Source organism: Alexandromys fortis, unplaced genomic scaffold (genome assembly GCF_014885135.2).
Source record: "Alexandromys fortis isolate MF-2015 unplaced genomic scaffold, M_Fortis_MF-2015_v1.1 scaffold_152, whole genome shotgun sequence".
In the NCBI taxonomy this organism is placed as follows: Eukaryota; Metazoa; Chordata; class Mammalia; order Rodentia; family Cricetidae; genus Alexandromys; species Alexandromys fortis.
Genome location: NW_026068045.1, coordinates 2,079,757 through 2,104,264, shown reverse-complemented (window position 1 = coordinate 2,104,264; position 24,508 = coordinate 2,079,757). Strand labels below are relative to the sequence as shown.

Sequence of the window (24,508 nt, the reverse complement as noted above, 5' to 3'; positions counted from 1 at the left end):
TATGCCTACAGGCCAGAAGAGGGCACCAGATCTCATTACAGATGGTTGTGAGCCACCATGTGGTTGCTGGGAATTGAACTCAGGACCTTTGGAAGAGCAGGCAATGCTCTTAACCTCTGAGCCATCTCTCCAGCCCCCCAGCCCATAATTCTTAAAGGATGGTATTATATAGTAGTTGGTCTAACAACTATAGCAATAATTATGCAGTGATAAATATGGTATGAGATGTTTATAATACCTGTAGAATAAAATGAAAATATCTTTGAATGTTGGTAACAAAGTCATGGATATTGCTAAATTTTTTTTGAGTCAGGATCTCATGTAGCCTAGATGGGCCCTGATCTCAATATAGCCAACGATGGCCTTGAACTCCTACTTTCCTGTCTCTATCACCACAAAGCTCGATCACTGCAGATATGTACCACCATGCTCGGTTTAAATTTCTGTTTAAATTATACACAGCTGGGTATGGTTTCTATGTGTTCCTTATTTTTTCATTGAGCTATATACAAGTATGATTTTTAAACATATAACTACCTTTAATCTCAGCACTTGGTGGCAGAGGCAGGTGGATCTCTGAGTTTGAGGAAAGCCTGGTCTATAGAGTGAATTTTAGGTCAATCTTAGCTACACAGTTGAGATCCTGTATAAAAACGAAAACAAAAGCACACACACCTTTCCTATAATTGAATTAAGATCTCACGTAGAGGGCTGGAGAGATGGCTCAGTGGTTAAAGAGCACTGGTTGCTCTTCCAGAGGTTCTGAGTTCAATTCCCAGCACTCACATGGTGGCTCACAACCATCTGTAATGAGATCTGGCATCCTCTTCTGGCATGCGGGCATACATGGAGGCAGAATGTTGTATACATAACAAATAAATCAAAAAAAGTCATTGATTTAAAAAACAACAACAACAACAAAAAGATCTCATGTAGAAAGCAAACCAAATTCATAAAGTTCAGCATATTTTAAGTTGACAAGCAAGTCACTTAAAACTTTTTTTTTCCAACACATATAACTTTTTAAAGTTGTTTAAAAATAACTCAGTATTAAAAACCGTACCTCTCTCTATTGGACATTGGCTTCATCTGTAATTGTGGAGTCAATCTTGTTGGGGTATTGATGTTTTCACTGGGCTCTTCAGAGGGTTGGCCTCTCTAAAAATTCATGTGGGTGACAGCACAATAAGAAAAAAAAGAATAAATCAGATCTCCCCTCTAAAATTGTAAAGCCAACGTTAAGACGTAACCCTGTGGTGAACCTTATTCTAGGAAGTCCCTGAAGGGGACTCAGAGCAGCAGTTAGGGAAACCCATGAGATCATGATTCACCCTTTTCTTCAGCTTGTGTTTAGACTTCCTCTTCTCTTTCGACCGTCCATACTTTTTATGTGTGCTCACAGGCTGGCTGCTTTTATGGCTAGTGAGTCCATTCACCCGCTGACTTTTGCCTCCGATGATTCCTCTACATTTCTCAAAACCACATTTACAAAGTTGCTGTAAGGAAAGAGAATATTTTTTAACCCTGTATATATCTTTTTTATAAGTTCACAGAGGGTGTGCCCTAAGGACTTGGATCCCTAAAGTTTTAAGCACGATTCAAGGACTTTAAATGCAAACATGCAAATAGTCAACTGAAATATATTCTGGTGGCCCATCCCTATAATCTTAGCATTTGGTAGATGGAGGCAGGAAGATCTGGAGTTTACTCTACAACACAGCATATCTGAGGGAAGCCTGACTCCAACAAACCAGAAAGAAGAAAGAGGAGAGGAGGAAAGGGAGGGAAGTGACTGATTAGAATCACTGAAGTAATGATGCACGCCTATAATCTTGGCACTCTACAGGTAAATCACACCACCCAAGGCTACAAATTAAATTTGGGGATCAGCCTGGGATACCTCAGACTGGTCACAAACCAATCAACCCACAGGCCAAAGCAAATATAAAACCTAAGAATACTGCCACATGCTATCACCCTACTTAGAAGGAAGGAGAAGGACTGCTTCAGGTGCGAAATCAGTCTAGTCAATACAGCAAGTTGTAGTCTTGCCAGGGGCTATATATAGCAAGGCCTTATCTCAAAAAAAAGAAAAAGAAAAAAAGAAAAAAGACATGAGTAAAGAAAAGAACAGCAGCAGAACACTGTGGTCTCCAGAGTTCTCAAACAGTGGGACCTACATCTTAAGAGTGAAGAACGGTGACTCTCAATGTGACTCTCAATGGCTCCCTCTTGAATTCAAATTCCTACCTGTTTTTCCACATTGAAGGAATGGAAGTTGTAGTCATAGGTGAGCTCAGTCCCAGCCGGCACATCCTTAAGCGCATAGAGTCCAATACGGTACACTCCATTAACAGACCTAGAGAAAAGGACAAAATTCCAAGTTGGGACTTCTTATCACTTGTATGTGACCCAAGTACCCCACCACTGAACTACAGCCTTGTTCCCTTTCCTTTTATGTCTTTTCGAGAGTCTTCTGCCATCATGCTTTTAATTCCAGCACTCAGGAGCAGAAGCAGGCAGATCTCTGTGAGCTCTAGACCAACCCAGTCTACAGAGTGAGTTCTAGAATAGGCAGAGTGATGTGAGAAACCCCTACCTAGACCTCACACCCCGAAAAAAGAGAAGTATCACTGTGTAGTCCCAGCTGGCCTGGAACTCACTCTGTAGATCAGGCTGGCCTCAAACTCAAAGAGATCTACCTTAAGTGCCTAGATTAAAGATGAACAGCAACAAGTCCAGCTTATTACTATTATTATGATTATTATTTGGCATGGTCTCATGTAGGAGCTTATATTGACCTCAACCTCACTAGGCAGTCAAAGATAACCTTGAACTTTTGGTCCTCCAATCTCCACCTCCTGGGTGCTAAGATTACAGGCCCATGTTACCACATGGGATTTATGAGGTGCTGGTGATTGAACCTAGCCAGGCCTCTGTGCATGTTACACAATCAATCACTCTTTCAGCTGAGCTTTATCCCCAGCCCCTTGTTTATTTACACAGCCTCAAATTCCTGGTGATCTATCCTCTTGCTTCAACCTCCCCAGTGGTGGGATTACAAATGGTTTGGCCTTTGAGTGAGTATCTCCCTTCTCCCACATTCTTGCTGCCCCCAAAAGGATATTTTTTGTAGCCCTAGTTTTCTTGAACTCTTCATGGAGACAAGACTGGCCTTACCTCACAATAGTCTCCCGACTTTGCCTCTGAGTGCAGCACGAACACCGAAGAGCTCAGCCCAGATAAGAACTACACAGTGAGACACCATCTCAATCAATCAAACAAAAACCTCAACCAAGCGCTGCTCCCAACACCAAAGAGTGGTAGCACTGTCTTCTATTTCCATCTTTCTGTGGCAAAGTATGATGCTCAGGAGTATAAGGCCAGCCTTGGCTATAGAGAAAGTCTGAGGTCGGCCTAGAACCTCCTCAACAAACGAACAAACAAATAAATAATAAGAGAGTACTGCCTAGTAGTACAGTTGAGGTTCTCGGTTCAATCCCTAGGAAATAAAACAAATCCACACTACACAAAACTGAAAGATATTAAAGCAAGCAAATCCTCCCCTGTGCCACAAATCTTGAGTACATACCTTCCTGAGTTCTTACTGATCAACGTACCTGTATACTCTCTCAGAAAGCGCCCAAGTCAGTACCTATGCCATAAAAGATCTGTATTTTTCTGATCTTTACCACTATGTATTAGCTTTGTCTATTTTGTAGTTCAAATAAATGGAATCAGATAATATAATCTTTAAAAAGAAATATCCTTATTTTATGTGTATGAATGTTGTACCTGTATGCCTGTGGAGGTCAGAGTAGATACTGGATGCCATGGAACTGGAGATACAGATACAGATGGTTGTGAGCCACCATGTGGGTGTTGGGAACTGAACCCAGGTCCTCTGCAAGAGGAACAAGTACTCTTAACTACTGTGCTAGCTCTCCAGTCCTTAAAAATTTTTAATTGATGTGTATGTGTGTATCTCTGTGGGAGGGGTGTATGCCGTGTGTCTACGTAGAGGTACCGCAGAAGCCAGAACACTGCATAAGGTTCACAGGAGCTTGTGCCACAGCTAGTTCTAACCTGCATGGTTGCTAGAACTGAACTCCATTCCCTTCAACAGCAGCAAGGACTCCTAATGGCTGAGTCACCTCCTCAGCCTTCTCCCCCCCATCCCCCCTTTCTTCAAGACAGGTTCTCTCTGTGCATCCCTGGCTGTCCTGGAACTTGCTCTGTAGACCAGGCATGTCTCAAACTCACAGAGATCCGCCTGCCTCTGCCTCCCAAGTGCTGGGATTAAAGGCGTGCGCCACCTACTCCCGCTAAGACAGGGTTTTTCTACGTAACAGCTCTGGTTATCCTGGAACTTGCTTTGTATACCAGGCTGGCCTTGAACTCAGAGATCAGCTTGCCTCTGTGGTGCAGAAATTGTGGAAATGGCCAACCAATGACTGGCCCAGCCTGAGACCCATGCCACAAGAGTGAGCCCACATTGCCTGGATTGCTAGAGACCTAGGATAGAAACAAACACAACTGGAGGGAAAAAAAGGTCAATGAAACGATGCCTAATGATATTCTACTATACTCATACATTGGTAACTATCCCAAATTGTCACCAGAGGAGCTTCATCCAGCAACTGGTGGAAACAGATGCAGAGACCCACAGTCAAACATTAGGCCGAGCTGGGTGGTGGTGGGGCACGCCTTTAATCCCAGCACTTGGGAGGCAGAGGCAGGCAGATCTCTGTGAGTTCGAGACCAGCCTGGTCTACAGAGCTAGTTCTAGGAAACCCTGCCTCGGGGGAAAAAAAAAAAAAACACATTAGGCCAAGAGGAATCCTACTGAGCAAGCCAGAGGGGCCAAGGACACCACAAGAAAACTCACAGAAGCAACTAATCTGGGCACACAGGAACTCAGAGTCTGAACCAACAACCAGAGAGCCTGAATGGGGCTGAGATAGCCCTCTGTATATATGTGACATTGTGTTTTATATATATAATTTTTTTCATTTTACATACCAACCATAGTTGTGTGTGCCCTACCCTCCGCTGCGTGTTGTTTAGTCTTCTTGTGGGATTCCTAACAGTGGGAGCAGGGGCTGTTTGGCTGGCTTTTGGGAACCTATTCCTTATACTGGCTTGCCTTGTCCAGCCTTGATACAAGGGAGGTGCTTATTCCTACTGCAATGTGATATGCCATGCTTTGTTGACACCCACGGGAGGCCTGCCACTTTCTGAACAAAAACAGAGGAGTGGATCAGGGGAGACAGAGGGGAGATTTGTAGGGGAGAAATGAGAGGTGAGGAGGGGAAATAGCAAAGGCAGCCAGGATATAAAATAAACAAACTTGAAAAAAAAGTGTGCCACCACTGCCAGACCCTGTACTTTTTGTTTCTTTGAGATGACGTCTCACTAATGTAGCTAACACCCAGGCTGGCCTGCAATTTACTCTCCTTCTGCCTTAGCTTCCTAACTACTCAGATTAAAAATGTGCGCCATCACACCTGCCTTTTAAATTTTTAACTGATCTTTCTCTGTGTGTGGCATGTAAATGTCATAAACTATACATGGAGGTCAGAGGACAACTTGTGGGAGTGAATTCTGTTTTGTCCTCCCACCTCCACCCCACCATGTGGGTCTCCTGGACTGAACTTAGGTTTGGCTGCAAACATCTTTACCCACTGAACCTACACCCTGGTCTTAGTATGTACACTTGTATACCCAGTCTCTTTCACTCAGTGTCACACTGAATTGCATACATCAGTTTGTACCTTTACACATTGGATAGTTTTCCACTCAAGTTAAAAAAACCCACCATACTTTCTATACCTATTCTACTGCTATTGACAAACTGTAGTTAACAGTTACAATACAAATCTTTCAGGGCATGTGATGTTGCCTACCTGAACCTCAGCACCTTGGAGACTAAAGTAGAAGCATCTTGATTTTCAGGTTAGCCTAAGATACATAGTGAGACTCTTGCAAAAAGAAGAGAAAACACAACAGAGTTTTATGTGTATATTCTTTTACATGTCTTCCATCCCCCCTTTAATTTACTTTTTCATTAGTTTAAATTCACAAGGGGTATAAAACATCATGAATTCTGCATTCAATGGCCTCTGTGGGAAGGTTGCTTCAGAATTTGGCATATACTATATATGATTCCAGATTACCTTTTCCCAGATTCTTTTGTTTTTATTTGGTTAACAAAAAGGAGTCATTGTGAGTTTGAGGCTAGCCTGGTTCATAAGTTCTACAACTTCAGGGCCATGTCAAGAGACCATGTCTCAATAAATAAATAAATGAAGGAAGGAAGGCAGGCAGGTCCTCATTATGGCTCTGAGACACTGTTTATAGCCAGCAATAAATAAATAAATAAATAAATAAATAAATAAATAAATAAATAAAGGCACTCATTATGGCTCTGAGACACTGTTTATAGCCAGCAATAAATAAACAAATAAATAAATAAACAAATAAGTAAAGGAAGGAAGGAAGGAAGGCAGGCAGGTCCTCATTATGGCTCTGAGACACTGTTTATAGCCAGCCTAGAAGTCCTGCTCTCAGCAGCCCCTACAGGTGTCAAGACTAATCAAAGAGCTATACATGCCTTGAACATACCTAATAATTTTTGAAGACCATATTCTTAGTCCAGGAATAGAAACAGAATGGGGTCCTGGGTTTTTAAGAGGCAATGATATACATTTAAAGAAGTTACACCAATTACAATTCATGAGCAGTTCAACATTAATCCTACTGCTCTATCCTTTTTTGTTATACTTGTTCTCTCTCACTCTGTAGACCAGGATTGCCTGGAAGTTACAACAGCGATCGGCCCACCTCTACCTCCTGAGTTCTGGGATTGAAGACATGTGCCACCATGTCTAGTTGCTTTAACATTACTTCATGGACGTTTTGTAATGTCAGTCCTTAGTTCTAGACATTTTGGGGGGTAGGTACTGGTCTTAAAACCTGGTGTCAAATCCATTGTCTATTTTTTACTTAAGTTTCATGAAGCCCAACCTGTCCTTGAACTTCAGACTCTTGGTATGTCTGTCTCCATCTCGAGTGTTGGGATGACAGGTATATTTTACCATATCTAGTCTATCTTTCAGTGACTATGAGCACTTGAGCACTTGCGGCTTACTTGTGGAACTTAAGTTTAGTTCCTAGCATGCAAGTCAGGCAGCTCCAGCTCAGCTCAAGGGATCTGACACCTGTCTGGACTCTTTGAGAGCTTACACATACTCTAACGTATACACAAATACCACCCTTTCTTTTAAGAAAAAGTATTGTCTTCTTGATTTTATAACTTCCGAGTAAAAATCAGTCCTTTCTCAGATAAACACATACAAATAAATATGTTGAGTATGCCTATATTTATTATTTACTTATTGTTCTTTTTGTGTATCTGTGTGCAGATAACTATGTGCCACAAACCATATGCTGGCATCAGGGATCTGCTAGTGGGAGTGAGTTCTCTCCTTCCACCGTGTAGGTACCAGGGACTAAACTCAGTTCTTAGGTTTAACAATACTCACTTACATGCTGAGCCCTCTTGCTGACCCACTTTAATTGATTTAGGCTTATGTATTAGCTTTTGTGTGTATGTATACATACATATAAAGTCCAGAAGCTGACAATCCTGTGTCTTTCTCAATTGTTTGTCCTCACTTTTTGAAGTTGGAACTTAACCAATGAACCACAGATATCTTCCTGTTTCTACTTCCCCAGTAGAGATTACAGGTGTACACCATGACACTCAGCTTTTACATGAGCACCAGAGAGTAAACTCAGGTTCTAATGGAAAGCACTTCACCAAAAACATCCTGTCTGCCGAGTTACCTCTAACCCCCAGCTTTTAGCATCCTGGTTTATTTGGCATCTAGAATTTCCACTTCTTGCTTCAGTGTCCTAAGCACTAAGATTACAGGTATATACCAGCAAATCCATCACCTTGAATTTCTTTTCTTTTAAAAATTTTTTAAAATATTTATTTACTTATTTATTATGTATACAATATTCTGTCTGTGTGTATATCTGCAGGCCAGAAGAGGGCACCAGACCTCATTACAGATGGTTGTGAGCCACCATGTGGTTGCTGGGAATTAAACTCAGGACCTTTGGAAGAGCAGGCAATGCTCTTAATAACCACTGAGCCATCTCTCCAGCCCTCTTTTAAAATTTTTTGAGACAGGGTTTCTCTGTGTAGCCCTGGTCTGGCTATCCTGGAACTTCCTTTGTAGACAAGGCTGACCTCGAACTCACAGAGATCTGCCTGTCGCTGAATCCTGAGTACTGGGATTAAAGTTCACTACTACCGCCCAGCTCACCTTGCATTCTTTAAATTAAGAAAGATTTTTGGTTTTTAGGTTTATCTGTGTGAATGTATGCCATGTTTGTGCAGGTCCTGGGAAAAGCTGGCAAAGGGAGCTGTTCTGCATCAGTAGCAAGTATTCTTAACTGAGGCATCTATCCAGCCCCACCTAAATGGTATTCTTTTCCCCCCTAAAACCAATTTATTTTTATTTTATGTGGACTGGTGTTTTGCCTGCATGCATGTCTGTGTGAGGGTGTCAGACTGCCAATGGGGTGCTGGGAAAAGCACCCACTGCACTTAACCATTGAGCCATCATCTCTCCAGCCTTCTAAATGGTATTCTGTTGATGAACAAAACTGTGTTTACAGGGATGTGCTGGATTATTTTATATTAAGTTGATATAAGCTAAAGTCATCTTGTTTGAGAAAAGACCCTCAAAAAAAGAAAGCCTCCAAAAGATTGAACTGTAGTCAAGCCTGGAGGGCATTTTTTAAGTTAGCAACTGATAGGAGGGCCCAGTCCATTGTGAGTGGTGCCACCCCTGGGCTGGTAGCCCTGGGATCTTAATAAAGGAGCTCGAACAAGCCATGTTGAGCAAGTTAGTGAGCAGCACCCTCCATGGCCTCTGCATCAGCTCCTGCCTCCAGGTCCCTGCCCTGCTTGAGTTCCTGCTCTCGCTGCTTTTGATGATGAATGGAGTGACATAAACCCTTTCCTGCCCAAGTTGCTTTGGTCATGGTGTTTCATCACAGCAGTAGCAGCCCTAACTAGGATAAAGGGTGAGATCAGACTTAGGGCTGTCTTAGTTGTGAGGCGAGTGCTCTTAGAAATCAATCCACCCCACTCTTGAGTATTTGAGACAGTTTACTACATAGGCCAATATGTCTAAGTATAGACATGTGTCACCATGCTAAACTTTAGAAATATTAATTTTATCAAACTGAAAAAAATTCAGTTTGATAAAAGCATTGTCAGTCCTTTTTGAGGTATTTATACCTACCTTCTGAATCTCCCAAGTCCAAGAAAACAGCCTGCGCCATCTTTCTGGAAACTTACTATCACATGTGTCTTAGGACAGAAAACTATTAAAGGTCTGAAATTTGGTTAAGTCCTTACTTTTTTTTCCATCTAGTTTCTTTTGTTTTCTTCTGTATTTTCCCTGCATTAATTCATATTTAACTTACCATCTTAAAATTTTTAGACAGAGTCTTACTCAGATGAGTCTGCTTTCAACCATTTTTAAAAAATAAATTAATTTTATTTTTTATCTCTATGGGTGTTTTGCTACAAGTATATCTATGCACCACATGCATGCCTGCTGCCTGCAGAGGCCAGAAGTGGGTGTCAGATCCCATGGAAATAGAATTACAGATTACTGAGTACCACATGGATGCTGGGACCCAAATGCCAGTCACCTGGAAAAGCAGCCAATGCTCTTAAGCACTGAGCCATTTCTTCAGTCCCATGGCTTTCACCTTGGCTCTTCTTGTCAGTGCTGGGCTGGAATTAAAGGCATGTACTACCATGCTCAGACGAATTTTATATATATGTTAGCAATGGGCTTGTCAAAAATAAAATGATTTATATTTGAACTTATAGGTCAACTTGATAGCACGACATTAAATTTTTTTATGTATGTATTCAGGAGGAGGCCAGAGGCATCAGATCTCTGAGTTGGAGCTACAGGAAGATGTGAGCTGTTTAGTATGGGAACTGAGTTGTAAACATTCTTAACCACTGAGTTAACTCTCCAGTGCCTATTATAATTTTTAAAAGTATGGACTGTTTAATTAATTTGCATGACATCTTTAAGCAAAGCCTACATTAATCTTCTATCATTCCAATTTTAGTATGTATGCTGCTGAAATACTATTACTTTCTTTTATATTATCTTATGTTTAAGGTGTGTATATCTGCTACAGTGTCTATAGAGGTCAGAGAACAACTTTCAGGAGTTGGCTCCCATCTTCCAATTAGGAGAAATGAAACTAAGGATGTTTGGCTTTGATAATAAATGCCTTTATCTACCAGCCAGCCCTATTTTTCACTCAGAAACAATGCTTTGCATACATGCATACGTGATGGTAATCTCCAGTCCCTCTTCTCTCCTCCCTACTGACTGGCTCCTGGAATGTACAGGATCTCTCACTGAAAGCAAGACCAGACTGGCTGGCTGGTTGGCCACCGAGCTTCTCGGAATCTGCCTGTCTCCACTTACCCGGTACTAGTCACAAACCATGTACCACCATGCCTGGGTTTTGACATGGGTGCTAGGGATGTGGCAATAGGTTCTCATATCTGTGTACTCTAGTAACCAAGGTTATTTCCTTAGCCACCCTCCCCTGCTTTTTTTTTTTTTTTTAAGTCGGTGTCTCATTACATAACTCAAGCTAGTCTCAAAATTTGTAGTGGACAAGTAGATATGAAGATTGATACCTAGCCCTTGAATAAGACCTATCTGTTCATAAAGTTTTGTTTGGTGGATCTTACCACAAAGGTCTAACTTTCTTTAGATCTATTTTTAGGTTTTAAGGACTTTTACTTTTCTAGTACTGAATATGTATGAGTGTTCGGCCTGCTTGTATACATATACGTGTGCCATATAGGTGCTTGGTACTCCCTAAGGTCAGAAAAAGGTGTTGGCTCCCTTGGGACTAGAGTCATAGACCATCGTGAGCTGCTGCATGGGCAATGGACCAGTTCCTCTGGAAGAATAGTCAAGTGACTGCTGATCCAAATCCTAGCTTTAAGAAACTAGTCTTAAGATTTATTTAGCCGGGCAATGGTGGTGCAGACCTTTAATCCCAGCACTCGGGAGGCAGAGGCAGGTGGATCTCTGTGAGTTCGAGACCAGTCTGGTCTACAGAGCTAGTTCCAGGACAGGCTCCAAAGCCACAGAGAAACCCTGTCTCGGAAAAAAAAAAAAAAAAAAACCAAAACAAACAAAAAAAAAGATTTATTTATTTATTACGTATACAATGTTCTGCCTGTATGCATGCCCGCATGCCAGAAGAGGGCACTAGATCTCATTACAGATGGTAGTGATCTACTGCGTGGGTGCTGGGAATTGAATTTAGGACCTCTGAAGAGCAGCCAGTGCTCTCAACCTCTAAGTCACCTCTCCAGCCCAAGAGACTAGCCTTTAATGAAGTTATTATAAAGATCTAAACTTGTTTGTAGCCCCGGCTAGCATAAACTCACAAGATGGCTTGCCTCTGCTTCCCAAATGCTAGGATTAAATGTGTGTACCTATACTTGTACTCAGCTGTCTTTTATTTTTAAATAGTAAATTTAAAATTATGTGTATGGACATAGAGGAGTGTATACCTTATGTGTGCAAGTGCCTTTGAAGGCCAGAATGGAACACTGGATTCTCTGACCTGAGTGACGGGAACTGAACTTAGGCCCTCTTCAGTCCAAGTGTTACCTTGCACTTGGCCGTTAGCACACTGGAAGTGGAAAACAGTACCGAAATCTCCATGTCTACAATCACTATCATTTGGAGTACAGGACAACTTTGACCTTCTGATCCCTTACCTCCACTCCTGAGCGCTGGGATTATAGAGCTGTGCCACAATGTGTGGTCTATGAGTTGCTGGGGATCAAACCTAAGGCTGTGGACATTCTAGGCAAGCACTATACTGTTGGACTGTATTTCAGTCCCGGGTAATTTCTATATTGTTGGTATGGGTTCTTTGAGACAGCGCCTTCCTAAGAATCGCAGGTGTGCACCCCATGCAAACTGCTGGGTGCACAGGTCTCTGCATCCCATTCCATTTTTCCCTCTTGTTTTTCACTGCATCATTTAGTTAGGGCCTTCACTACAAAGGGGAATTCAAGTTGTTGACAAAAATCGTTAAAGTTGTCAGGTTTTTTATTTTTGTTTATTAAACATGTATGAATTGTGCAAAGTTATTATGAGTGCAGCACATGAAGATCTCAGAGGACAATTCCAGAGAATTAATACTCTTCTATCACAATTTGGGTCCTACAGACTGAATGAAGGTCTTTCAGGCTAGGTGGCAAGTGCCTTTACCCAATAAGCCATTTCACCATAATGATAGCCCTAGCCCCCACCATTTCGAAAATGGTCTCCTGTACTAGTTTAGACTTGAATAACACAGAGGAGGAGCAGAACCTCAAGGCAAGGTCTGACTGCAAGATGGCTCAGTGGGTACAGACAATTGCTACCAAGCCTGGTGACTTGAGTTCAGTCCCTAGGACCCACACGGTAGAGAAAACTGATGTCTAAAAAGTAGTACCCTGACACCCACACGTGCTCTGTGCCATCAGTATGTATACACGATAACAAATAAACACACAAATTAATAAAAAACCTCACTGTCACCATCAGTTAAATGGAAAGCTCAAGGCCAGCCTGGGATACGGGGAATCCTATCTAAAAACAAATAAAAAAGTATACCTAAGTGTTATTAGTAAAGATATGGGTCTCAAATTTCTTTTGGTACATGATTTTAATTCTAGACTCAATTTCTTAAGGTATATATTCAGAGTTTCTAGTTATGATATCATTTTTGAGAAAATGTGTTATTCCCTTGTCCTCTAACTTTTCCTAAATAAAGGTATTTAGAGCTGGGTGTAGTGACATATACCATTAACCCCAGCACTTGGGAAGGTATATCTCTGTGACTACAAGGCCAGCCTGGTTTACATACTGAGATCCAGGAAATCCAGGAGATCCTGTCTCAAAAACCCAATAAATAAATTAAAAAAAAAAGCTCAAAGCTATGCCAAGTAGTGGTGGTGCATGCCTTTAATCCCAGCACACAGGAGACAGAAGCAGACAAAATCTCTGAGTTCAAGGCCAGCCTGAAGAGCAAGTTTCAGAATAGCTGAAAAACCTGGTCATGAAAAAAATCAAAAACCAAAAAAAAAAAAAAAAATTTTTTAAGAAGAATCCATTAATTCATGATAAGCATGAGGTCACATGATTTTAATCCCAGCACTCGGAGGCAGAGGCAGGGGGAATCTCTGCATGTTCTAAGACAGCCTAGTTGTAGAGAAAGACCATATGTCAAACAAAGATGTTCACTTTCGTACCCAGTTCATTTTATTATTATTTTTGAACCATTTATTTTTTATTTGGGCATGTGTATATGTGTGTGCATGTGTGTGTCATGGCACACATGTGGAGGTAGGGGACAATTATTGGGAGCCTTTTTTTTTCCTTCTACCATGTGGGAAAATCCACGGGAACACGGATCAAATGTCAGGGTTATCAGGCTTGGTAGAAATTTAGGAATCATCTTTACTAGCTGAGCAGCCTCACTGTGCTTTTGCTTTTTCTGTTTGTTTTCTTTTTGTGTTAGTCTTTCACTTTACAGAGCTAGGGATGAAGTCCAGCTTCTGTGCTTGCTAAGCAAGGGCTCTACCACAGAGCTCCATCTCAAGTCTCTCAACTTTCTGAAATGTTTGCTATGTTTTGTTTACATAGGGGTGCGGTTTTTGTGGATGAATATATTGGTAAAAATTATTACTCACTTAAAACCTGTATTTTTGTGTATCTGAATTACACCTTAATTTAATAAAATTCATGAAAGAAAAAAGGTGAAGCTGTTTTAACTGCGTGTGAGTCCATGTGCATGCCACATTGTGTGTGTGTGTGTAGGTCAGAAGAAAACTTGTGGGACTTGGATCTGTTCTTCCACCATGTGGGTTCTGGAACAATCAAATTCAGATTGTCATGGGAGGTGAGAGGAATCTTACCCTCTGGAGCTGGAGTTATAGGGAGTTGTGTAAGGCATCCAAAGTGGATGCTAGGAACCACACTCAGGTTCTCTGCAAGAGCGGCGGATACTCTAAACCACTGGTCACCCTGCCTTGGCTTTCTGAGGGAATGGAACGCAGACATGTCCCATGTATGTATGTGTCTGTGTGTTGGCATGTGCACGCGAGGGCAGGTGCCAGCTGAAGCAGAGCTAGAACTGCAAGTGCTAGGTATTAAACTCTATCCTCTGGAAGAACAGTATGTACTCTTCACTGTTAACCATCTCTCCAGCCCTTCAATGCCTCTTTGATAAAATTCTTTTCCTTCTCAATTAGATTTGACCATTTAAGACAAAGAACCTCATTTCACCTCTTTTTTTTTTTTTGGTCTCTTATGATAAATCTACTGGAGTAAGTAAGTTTGAAATATAGCCTGGCTAAATAGAATGACATACATACAACGTGGTTACTTAACATACAATAAGCATTCAGTAAGTACTTTAGGATCAGTATTACACGACTGCTCTATTTTTCTGGTAGGAGTAGTTAAGATAACCTAAAGAAACAGCAAAAGCTTACTCTGCCTGAAGGACTTGGTAAAATGGAACTGCCCAAGATGCTGTGTGTAAACTGCATGATAGCAGGAGATCAACCTCTGGTGCCCTCGATACCTACCGTTCTGCACACTTCAATTCACCTTTCTATGCTTTCTTACCATTTCTGCATTTCACAATTTGGGTCACAGCTGTGGTTGATGAATCTGGCCTCATTTCCCATGCGATAACTGTCAATCACCATTCCGCTATCCAGGTTCAAACAGTAATGGTCACTGTGATTATGATACTGTTCAATCATTCTGTTCCTGCAGAAGAGAGAAATAATCAAAAACCGATCACTGATTAAACTGGAGGGCAGCTATTCTCCCCACCACACTATTGATACCAAATCACTAATGATTAAAGTAACATAAAAGTTCACTTCTTTAATTCACTATCCTCACCTTGCAGAATCATCATTTTATCAGAATTTCATTTACCTGAATTCTTGTTCGCTGACAACTTCCCCTAGGTATTCTATGATGAACTGGCCAGCTTTCAGGGGTTCCTTGGTTCTAATTCCCCAACCTTTTTCTTCAGCTCGAAATCGTTCCAGACATTGCACCCACTCATGCCTCTGTATCCTCTGGTTACAGCACTGCTCACCACACGGGCAAGTGTTAGGGGAACACTCAGCAAAGATCATTCTAGAAAATAATAATTGTAGTCAATTTACCAAATACATTTTTACTGCACACATTTTATACCATCAAATTATTTTTAAATTTACTCCATGAAACAACTTTAACAAGAGTAGGTAAGTATCCAATATGAAAATGATATCATTCAAAAGTTAACTTTCATTATTTTGGAGTTGGATCACAGATGATGCTTTACATAAAACTGCCAACCCTCTAGTTTTTCTGATGAGATTGGATGCCTTTAGGGTGCTATGATCGCAGACACTCCAGACTTCCTGTTACTGTTCTTGTTCTTTTTTGAGTTTTTCAAGACAAGGTTTTTTCTTTGTATTCCTGGATGTTCTGAAATTCTGTAGACTAAGCTAGACTCAAACTCAAGGATCTACTTGCTTCTACCTCCTGAGTGCTAAGCTCAAAGTCATAGGCTACCATACCCTACTGGGAACATAGATTTAAAAAAACAAAACAAAACAAAAACCCAAGAAAGAATTGCTGAGAGTAGGAAACCATAGTAGTAAATAAAGAGAAAGGTGCGCATGCCTTTAATCCCAGCACTTGGGAAGCAGAGGCAGGCAGATTTCTATGAGATCAAGGCCAGCCTGGTCTACACCAAGAGAGTTCCAGGTCAACTAGTTTCACAGAGAAATACTGCTTCAAAAAGAGGGGGAGGGGAGGAAAGAATATCACTCCTAAGTAACACTTTTTTATTAGCTGTCTGATTGTATGAAATGGGGGGTGAACTATGTGTCATAGCACTTATGTACATGTCAAAGGAGTTGGGCACGCCTTCCAACAAGTGGGTGATGAGGATTGAACTCAGGTCTTCAGCTTGGTATCAAGCATGTTTATTTGCTGACCAATCATGCTGGCCCTCTGTTATTGATTTCCATGTTAACTTTGTTGAACATTCCATCATCTTTACACGAAAATCTTGTTTTGTAGCCGTTCATGGCCACTTACAGATTTACAGACTTTTCCTTTGGTTTTATTTGTTCTATTTTGAGCAAAGTCTTACTGTGCAGTTCAGACAGTACTGGAGTCTTCTACATAGTGTAGTTTGGCCTGGAATGTATCTTTTATATATATACAATGCATATTTATTTTTATGCACAAACATACCACACAAACATGAAGATAGGGCCTCTTTTTGTAGTCCTGCAACTTGCTATGTAGAGCAGGCTGGCCTCGAACTCACAGAGCTCCACCTGCCTCTGCCTCATTAGTGCAGGGATTAATGGTGTGCACTAACATATTTTATGTTACATGAGTGTTTTGTCTGCATGTATGGATGTGCACCATGTGAGTGCTTTGTGCATGCAGAAGCCAGGAGGGGGCACTGTATTCCCTGGAACTGAATTTATGGATGTTTGTGAACCACCATGTAGGTTCTGGGAACTCTGTTCCCTGCTAAGAGCAACAAGTAACTCTTAATCACTGAGATCCACTTTTGATCTTCTTGACTCAACTTCCTGAGTGCAGGAATTATAGGCAATTAAAATGAAGCCGAGCAAAAGATTTTGAATATAACAGACGAACAGGTGTTTAAATGTCTTTTGAATGTTTGTTTTTGAAAAGTTTCTAAGATGGTGGGCAAGATGGCTAAGTGGGATAAAGGTCCTTGCTATATACGCTTGCTGATCCAAGTTGACTACAAAGATAGGAGAAAGAATCAACTCCACAGAGTTCCCATCAGCTGACCTCTATAAGTGCCCTGAGGCAAACATGCCCACACATATATACATTATACACAACAATAACAATTTCTAACTCTGGAAGGAATGGCTAGCTGGAGAATCACACTGTGTGGTCCAGTCCTCTTGTCTGCCTTCCTAGCTGTTGGACTTCTAGACATGTATCACCACACCTTTAAAAATTTCTGGATCTTTTGATTTTTAAAGATTGCGAGTATAAAGCCGGGCAGAGGTGGTGCATGCCTTTAATCGCAGCACTTGGGAGGCAGAGGCAGGTGGATCTCTCTGAGATATAGGCCAGCCTGGTCTACACAGTGAGTGAGTTCCAGGGCAGCCAGGACTGTTACACAGAGAAACCCTGTCCTGCTCTCCTACCAAATATTTACACAACTTTAAATAATATCAACATATAAGACAAAGACACATGTTAGATAGCTTCATTTAGGGAAGAATTTATCATGGGTTAATTGAAAAATCTAAGTAGGCATCTATTCAATAATACCTTTGATTTTTCTTACATACTAATGCATCTATCACCTTCATCTTGTCATCTGTCACACTTATTTCTTTGTAGTGAACAGCCTCCCACGACACTCATTTGACAACGTTTTTTTCTTAGGGTTATTTTCTAGTCGTGGTTTAAGTGAGAGGTTTGTTAGGACTGAATATAGGCCAGCATGTGAAAAATAAAAGTAATACCTATGCCAATAAAAATGATACAAAGCAATCAATGTATTTAATATGGCAAATGTTCAAATGTCAATTTTGTGGTTACATTTTAAAGCAACTTGGTCCCATCTTATTTTTCTGGTGTTGCTAGGACAGCTCAGGATCTAGCCAGTGAGACTCACTCCTGGCTTAGCTCCTTCTTTTCTATGTCCTTAGGAGTAAGAAAACTGCAAAAAGCCAACAACATATAAAGGATAAATAGTAGACAAAAAAAAAAAAAATTAAACCAGGGCTGGAGAGATGGCTCAGTGGTTAAGAGCATCGCCTGCTCTTCCAAAGGTCCTGAGTTCAATTCCCAACAACCACATGGTGGCTCACAACCATCTGTAATGAGGTCTGGTGCCCTCTTCTGGCCTGCAGACATACAAACAGACAGAATATTGTATACATAATAAATAAATAAAGAAAAAAATTAAATCAACGAAATTCTCAAAATTTAGAAACAGGAAGATAGATACACCAAAACTGATTATAAGAAGCAACAACTGCTGGGGGGTGGGGATAGGGGTGGGGAGGTGGTGGTGCACACCTTTAATTCCAGCAGAGGCAGGTGGATCTCTGTGAATTGGAGGCCAGCCTGGTCTACAAGAGCTAGTTCCAGGACAGGCTCCAAAGCTACAGAGAAACCCTGTCTCACCCTCCCCCCACCCCCCAAAAAAACAAGAAGCAACAATTAAGAGGCTAGAAAGATGGCTCAGGGTTATGAGCACTGGTTGCTCTTGCAGGAAACCTGACTTCTAGTTCCGGGGTATTACACATCCTCTTCTGGCCTACAGGGGTAATCAATCGTGTATTTGGTGTGCATACATACATACATGCAGAAAAAACATTCACATACATAAATAAAACTTAATTTAAATAAAGTAAAACAGCCACAATTAAGTCAAAATATTTCACATTGTTTTAAAATTTGCCTCCAGCCGGGCAGTGGTGGCGCACGCCTTTAATCCCAGCACTTGAGAGGCAGAGGCAGGCGGATCTCTGTGAGTTTGAGACCAGCCTGGTCTACAAGAGCTAGTTCCAGGACAGGCTCCAAAACCACAGAGAAACCCTGTCTCGAAAAAGCAAAAAAATAAAATAAAATAAAATAAAATTTGCCTCCACAACTCCACTCAAGGGTGGGGTTTCTCCACTTGGATTATAGTTGTCTTGAAAAGACAGGGTTTCTCTGTGTAGCCCTGGCTGTCCTGGAGCTCATTCTGTAGACCAGGCTGCCTTGACCTGAAAATCCATTTGCCTCTTCATCCTGAGTGGTGGGATTAAATGCATGTACCACCATCTCCTTCAAAAACATACTTACTTTTAAAATTCAATATGTATCTGTAGTTGGTCTGTTAACTTGCTATATGTAGACCAATAGTCTCCGCCTATGCCTCACAAATGCAAGGGTTACTTACAGGTAGGTGTTCAGCACCATGCCCAGCTAATTCATGATATTAAAAAAATTATATGGGAATATGAGCAATCAGGTTGGGGAGGACCCCAGCTTAGACTCCTAGTAATAGTGGATAAGTAACCTAAACTGGTCATCTTCCTATGACCAAATTGGTGCCTCAACCAATTGTTATCAGAGAGGTGTTATCCATCAACTGATGGAGGCAGATGCAGAGACCTATAGCCAATCATTAGGTGAAGCTTGGAATCCTGCAGAGGAGAAAGGAGCGAAGGAGCCAGAGGGTCTCAATCAGACCCTCTGTAACCTGGGCTCACAGAGATTGAACTGACAGCCAGGGGGCCGGCATGAGGACAACCTAGGCCTTCTGCATGTATGATATTGCTGGACAGCTCTTTTACTGGCTTCTGGGACCTTACTTCTCATACTGGGTCACCTTGCCCAGCCGTAATACATAGTGCTTAGTCTAACTGCAACTTGATATGCCATGTATTATTGACACTCATAGGAGACCTGACCTTTCCTGGTTGGAGACAGAAGAGGAAATTGGGGGTTAGGAGAGAGAGGATGAGGCAGAGGGACTGGGAAGAAAGAATTGAGGAAAGGCTGTGGCCGGGATGTAAAATAAATAGTTTTTTAAAAATTAACTTTTTAATAATTAAAAAAAATTTCTTTTTCTTTTTTTTATATGTATTTTGCCAAATGTGAACAATTTGCATGTTCCCAAGGAAGTCAGAAGAGGATATCAGAATCCACTGCAACTGTAGTTACAGGTTCTTAACCTCCGAGCCATCTCTATTGCCCGGCTAGTGCCTTTTTGCTTTGTTTTATTTTGTTTTGAGACAGAATTTCTGTATGTAGGCCTAGCTATACTAGATTCACTTTGTAGACCATGCTTCTGCCTCTCAAGTGCTGGAATTAAAGGCTTGTGCTACTGATCATCTTTACTTAGGGCTGGTGAGATGGCTTATCTGTTTTGTTTTGATTCTTGAGACAGGGTTTCTCTGTGACACCTTTAATAGTAAAACACTGAAAATAAACTAGATGTCTAAAAGAGATAAGGCCAACTCTGTGGTCTATCAACTTGATGGATGATAGCAAACACTTGTAGACTACAGTGACATATAAAAGTGTGTATTTAAAGTATTTGTAAAAAGCTGGGCATGGTTATGAGACTTTCACACACACACACACACACACACACACACACACACGTTAGAAAACCAAGGCAAAAAGATTGTTTGGAGTTTGAGGCCAGTCTGGGCTACATAGTGAGAACTAGCACAGATTTAGAAACAAGATAAGGTCCTATCTCAAAAATAAAATAAAACAACAAAATACTGGGAGTGAAAAAAGTCACTATTTATTACACATGCACTGATACTGGGAGATGGCTCAGTGGTTAAGAGCATTGCTTGCTTGCTGCTCTTGCTAAGGATGGGATTCAATCCCAAGAAAATGCAATGTCTTCTCATCTGTCAGTTCCTGTATGCATGTGGTGCACATAAACTCACAGGCATATATATATATATATAGACAAAAATAAGTAAACAAATCTTTTCTAAAAAACCCACCATCTGTACCTTCATTATCAACAATATATAAAACTATACTTATATATTATATTTATGTATGGCAATATAAGCCAGGAAAGATTCCCAACTGGCATATTAAAACTAATTCCTCTATTGTCAAGTGGAGCTGACCTCGGGCATGGGGAAGCAGTTGTCTTTGGCTATTGGTGGTTCTGGTTTTTCACAACAGTGTCTAACTATGAGCCCAACCAGTCCAGAACTACCATGTACAGCAGGCACCTTACAATCTGGCTTTTTTTTTTTTTTTTTTTGGTTTTGTTTCACTGGAGTTTTAGAGCCTGTCTAGCTCTTGTAGACCAGGCTGGCCTCAAACTCACAGAGATCCACCTGCCTCTGCCCCCCCCCCCCCCCCCCCCCGAGTGCTGGGATTAAAGGCGTGCGGCCCCATCGCCCGGTGCACCTTACAATCTGTGTGGTTCCTGCAATCTCAGCCTCCACAGGGCTGAAATTAACAGGTGAGTATTACCATATTCAGAACATCAAGTTCTTTATTTTCTGTAAATTTATCTGCATTACTAAAACCAACAATTCTATCTTCATTCCTTCTCCTGCACCAGGCATTTCCATTTGATACCCAGTAGAGGCTGCCGGTGCATGATCATCAGCTCAGCACTTGGAGCGAGGCAGGAGAAGCAGAGCTCTGACACAACTGAAAACAAATAGTTCCCACTAAAAATAAGACCCTCCAAATGAGTTAAGCCACACTTTTTACTTCTGATGATACTTTTACCATCTCATTAGCATTAGTGGTCACTGATCATGTGGATGCTCATACATGCAAATAGTTTATTAGCTCAGTTTTCTGTGGAAATTATACACTTCATTTGGACAGTTCCTCATTATGGCCTACCATATGCTGAAAGCTAAGAAGGCACTTAAGACTTTGGTTATTAACAGATTACAACATCATCTCATATTAACTTGAGAACTTCCCCCAGAGAAGGTGACATTTTGGTACACAAGACTCTCTCTGATACTCTATGCAGTCAATGAGCATCAGTGTCCAATGTCAGAGTCAGACTCCGTTTCAGAGAAACAGTCACAGTACCTATTGAGGCAGTCATCCCCACAGCCCTTCCTGGTGGCATCATCCGGCTTCTTACAGTTACAGGTGGTAGCCTCATAACCAGAAAGAGGTTTGACATCAACGTAGACATCTTGAGAAGACAGCAAATAAAAGTTTTTGAACATATAGAACTATAAAAATAAGTGTCAAGACAGGAGGAATATTGATGTGTTGAAGGCAGAAAAAATAACTTCTAAGTTACTCACTTGAACGAATTTTTTTATACAGGGGGACATCTGGTTTTTTGTATAGCTAGAAGAAAAGAAAATCTTGATATAGCATTTTGCTTCAACTGACAGTGTGGCATCAAACTCTAAAGATAAAGGTAGGTATCCATGCATTCTGTTCATAGGGAAGTATTTGTGGGAATTGGGCATGGTGGGACACCTCTATACTCGTAACACTTGGGAAGGTGAAGCAGGAGGATCACTGTGAGCACAAGCTACATGGCAAATGTTTTTCAGCTTTGCTGAATCAGGTATGATTGAAGGAATCTCACAGTGATTTACTTTTAATTTTCTCCACAATAAAAAAGGGTGATGGAGAATTAGATGTTTTTTTTTTTAAAGGCAGCATCTATGGAGCCTGGGATGGCCTAAATTTTTTTAGGTAAATCTTTTGTTCTTCTCCTATATCCCTTCCTGAGACCTAGAATTATATAGGCTTGTGTAAATAACATCTGAGTTACAACAATGTGTTTTGGATTTGCTTTTTTTTTTTTTTTTTCTAAATTTTAACATGCTGTTGGATAACTACTGAAAAGAGTCAATCTGAAGACCAAACTCATTCACTTGGGTAACTTAAGATTCTATTTGTTGCTATCAAAAGAAAGGAAAGGGAATGGGGGTAAAGGCCAGTGGTACACTTCGTGTTCAAGCTTCAGTATTAACCCTACCATAAAATCACAAAATCCTATAAACCCTAAAACCCTCAACATGTATAAGGTTTGTTTTAGTGTAGTAGTATGACAATAGAAAGATAAGCTGTCCTCTCAGCCGTGACTGATAGGGAATCTCAGGAAATCAGCATTGCGGTGGCTCACCACAAGCAGAGTGTGCTACTGGTGTGCTTGTATCTCAATTCAGCAGTATGGAGATAAAAGCAGGAGGGTCAGAGGTGGTAGGCCAGTCTTAGCTACATAGCAAGTTCAAGGTCAGCCTGGGTAATATGAAACATTGAGGAAAGAGCTCTCAGGTTTGAAATAAAGTGTGCTGCAAAAGAAACAGCCATTGAACTAAACTCCATCACTTAGTAATTTATCAGGATTTATTTTATCTTTTTTTTTTTGGGGGGTCCATGTTGAAAGCTCCATTCCCCAAAGTTAAAAGGGAGGGAAAAAAAACACTGTCTAAAAACAAAATAAAACAAAAGCAACGCCTCCAACCAAAGCCAATAAAAAGACACAAATATATAAGATATTCATAAGAACTTAACAGAGGCCAGGCAGCAGTGATGCATATCTTTAATCCCAGCAGTCGGGAGGCAGAGGCAGTCAGATCTCTGAGTTCTAAGACAGCTATGGCTATTTAGAAAGCCTGTCTTGAAACAATTCACCAGAGAACACCAGAGAAAAGGAGGCAGAGGAGACTGAAGTGCTTTTGATTTTCCAGAGTTAACTTTTATTTAGAGACAGTGTCTTACTATATGGTTCTACTGGTCTGGAACTCACTGAAATCCACCCGCTTCTGCCTCCTGACGACTGGGATTAAAGATGTATGTTATCCCACCTGCCAGTTTCCCAGTGGTTGTTCTCTGGAACCTTTAACTTAATTAAGGTCTGAGGTTTTTTTGTGTGTGTGTGTGTGTGTGTGTGTGTGTGTTTTTAGTGTTATGGCAGTACATCTTCATTTTCATTGTGCCCTGCATAAAACAGAATTGTTATAGCACAAAAATCATTGATACCAAAACAAAAGCTTAGAATAAGAACAAAAGGTCGCCCATTGAAGCAGAAACTTACTATAATTACGAAGTATGATAAAAGGCAAGTAAGGTATACATTAAATATATATGCAAATTATTTTTCTTAGTCTCTAACCTTTATAAGGGCAGGTCTCAGCATATCCTAAGATATAAGGAGCCAGAGGAAAACTTGCATTCCCTATTGCCTAACTGTTATGAATTAAAAAAAACAAACACCAACCCCCCCCCCAAAAAAAAAAAAAACAAAACCTGGACAAAGAGGCCTCTGTACCTGATTGTGTTTCCACTGCCAGAGGATGTCATAAGGAAGCTGGAAGTCAATTCTTTTCTGTCTCAGGTACTTTCCTAAAATAAAAAAGTCAGTTTCAACAACTATCCTGATAAGCAGTCCATACAAAGTCACCAAATAGTCACATGCAATACACATCTGAATATGCAGATACAACACGCACAAATAATTTTTCTTTGGGGAAGCATCTTTACAAGATACGGATTCTCTGTGTAGTTCTGGCTGTCCAGGAACTCACTCTATAAACCAGGCTGGCCTCAAACTCAGACATTCGCTTATTTCTGCCTCCCAAATACTGGAATTAAATGTGTGTGCCACCATTGCCTGGCTGTGCAAAATGTATTTTAAAAATTTATAGTCATGGGGCTGGAGAGATGGCTCAGAGGCTAAGAGCACTGACTGCTCTTCCGGAGGTCCTGAGTTCAATTCCCAGCAACCACATGATGGCTCACAGCCATCTGTAATGAGATCTGGCACCCTCTTCTGGTGTGTGGGAAGCAGAATGTTGTATACATAATAAATTTCATTTATTTATTTA

General features: G+C 40.9%; 1 protein-coding gene across 1 annotated transcript in view; it reads right to left on the bottom strand.

The window, feature by feature from the left end:
• Ash1l (ASH1 like histone lysine methyltransferase) overlaps positions 1-24,508 on the bottom strand; it is a 150,692-nt gene that overhangs the window by 34,509 nt on the left and 91,675 nt on the right. The window contains exons 12-19 of the mRNA XM_050166355.1: positions 23,953-24,026; positions 21,968-22,013; positions 21,744-21,852; positions 15,087-15,293; positions 14,766-14,912; positions 2,251-2,359; positions 1,332-1,496; positions 1,064-1,158 (exon numbers count right to left, since the gene is read on the bottom strand). Of these exons, the coding sequence (XP_050022312.1) occupies positions 1,064-1,158; positions 1,332-1,496; positions 2,251-2,359; positions 14,766-14,912; positions 15,087-15,293; positions 21,744-21,852; positions 21,968-22,013; positions 23,953-24,026 (952 nt within the window). The remainder of the gene's footprint in view (positions 1-1,063; positions 1,159-1,331; positions 1,497-2,250; positions 2,360-14,765; positions 14,913-15,086; positions 15,294-21,743; positions 21,853-21,967; positions 22,014-23,952; positions 24,027-24,508) is intronic.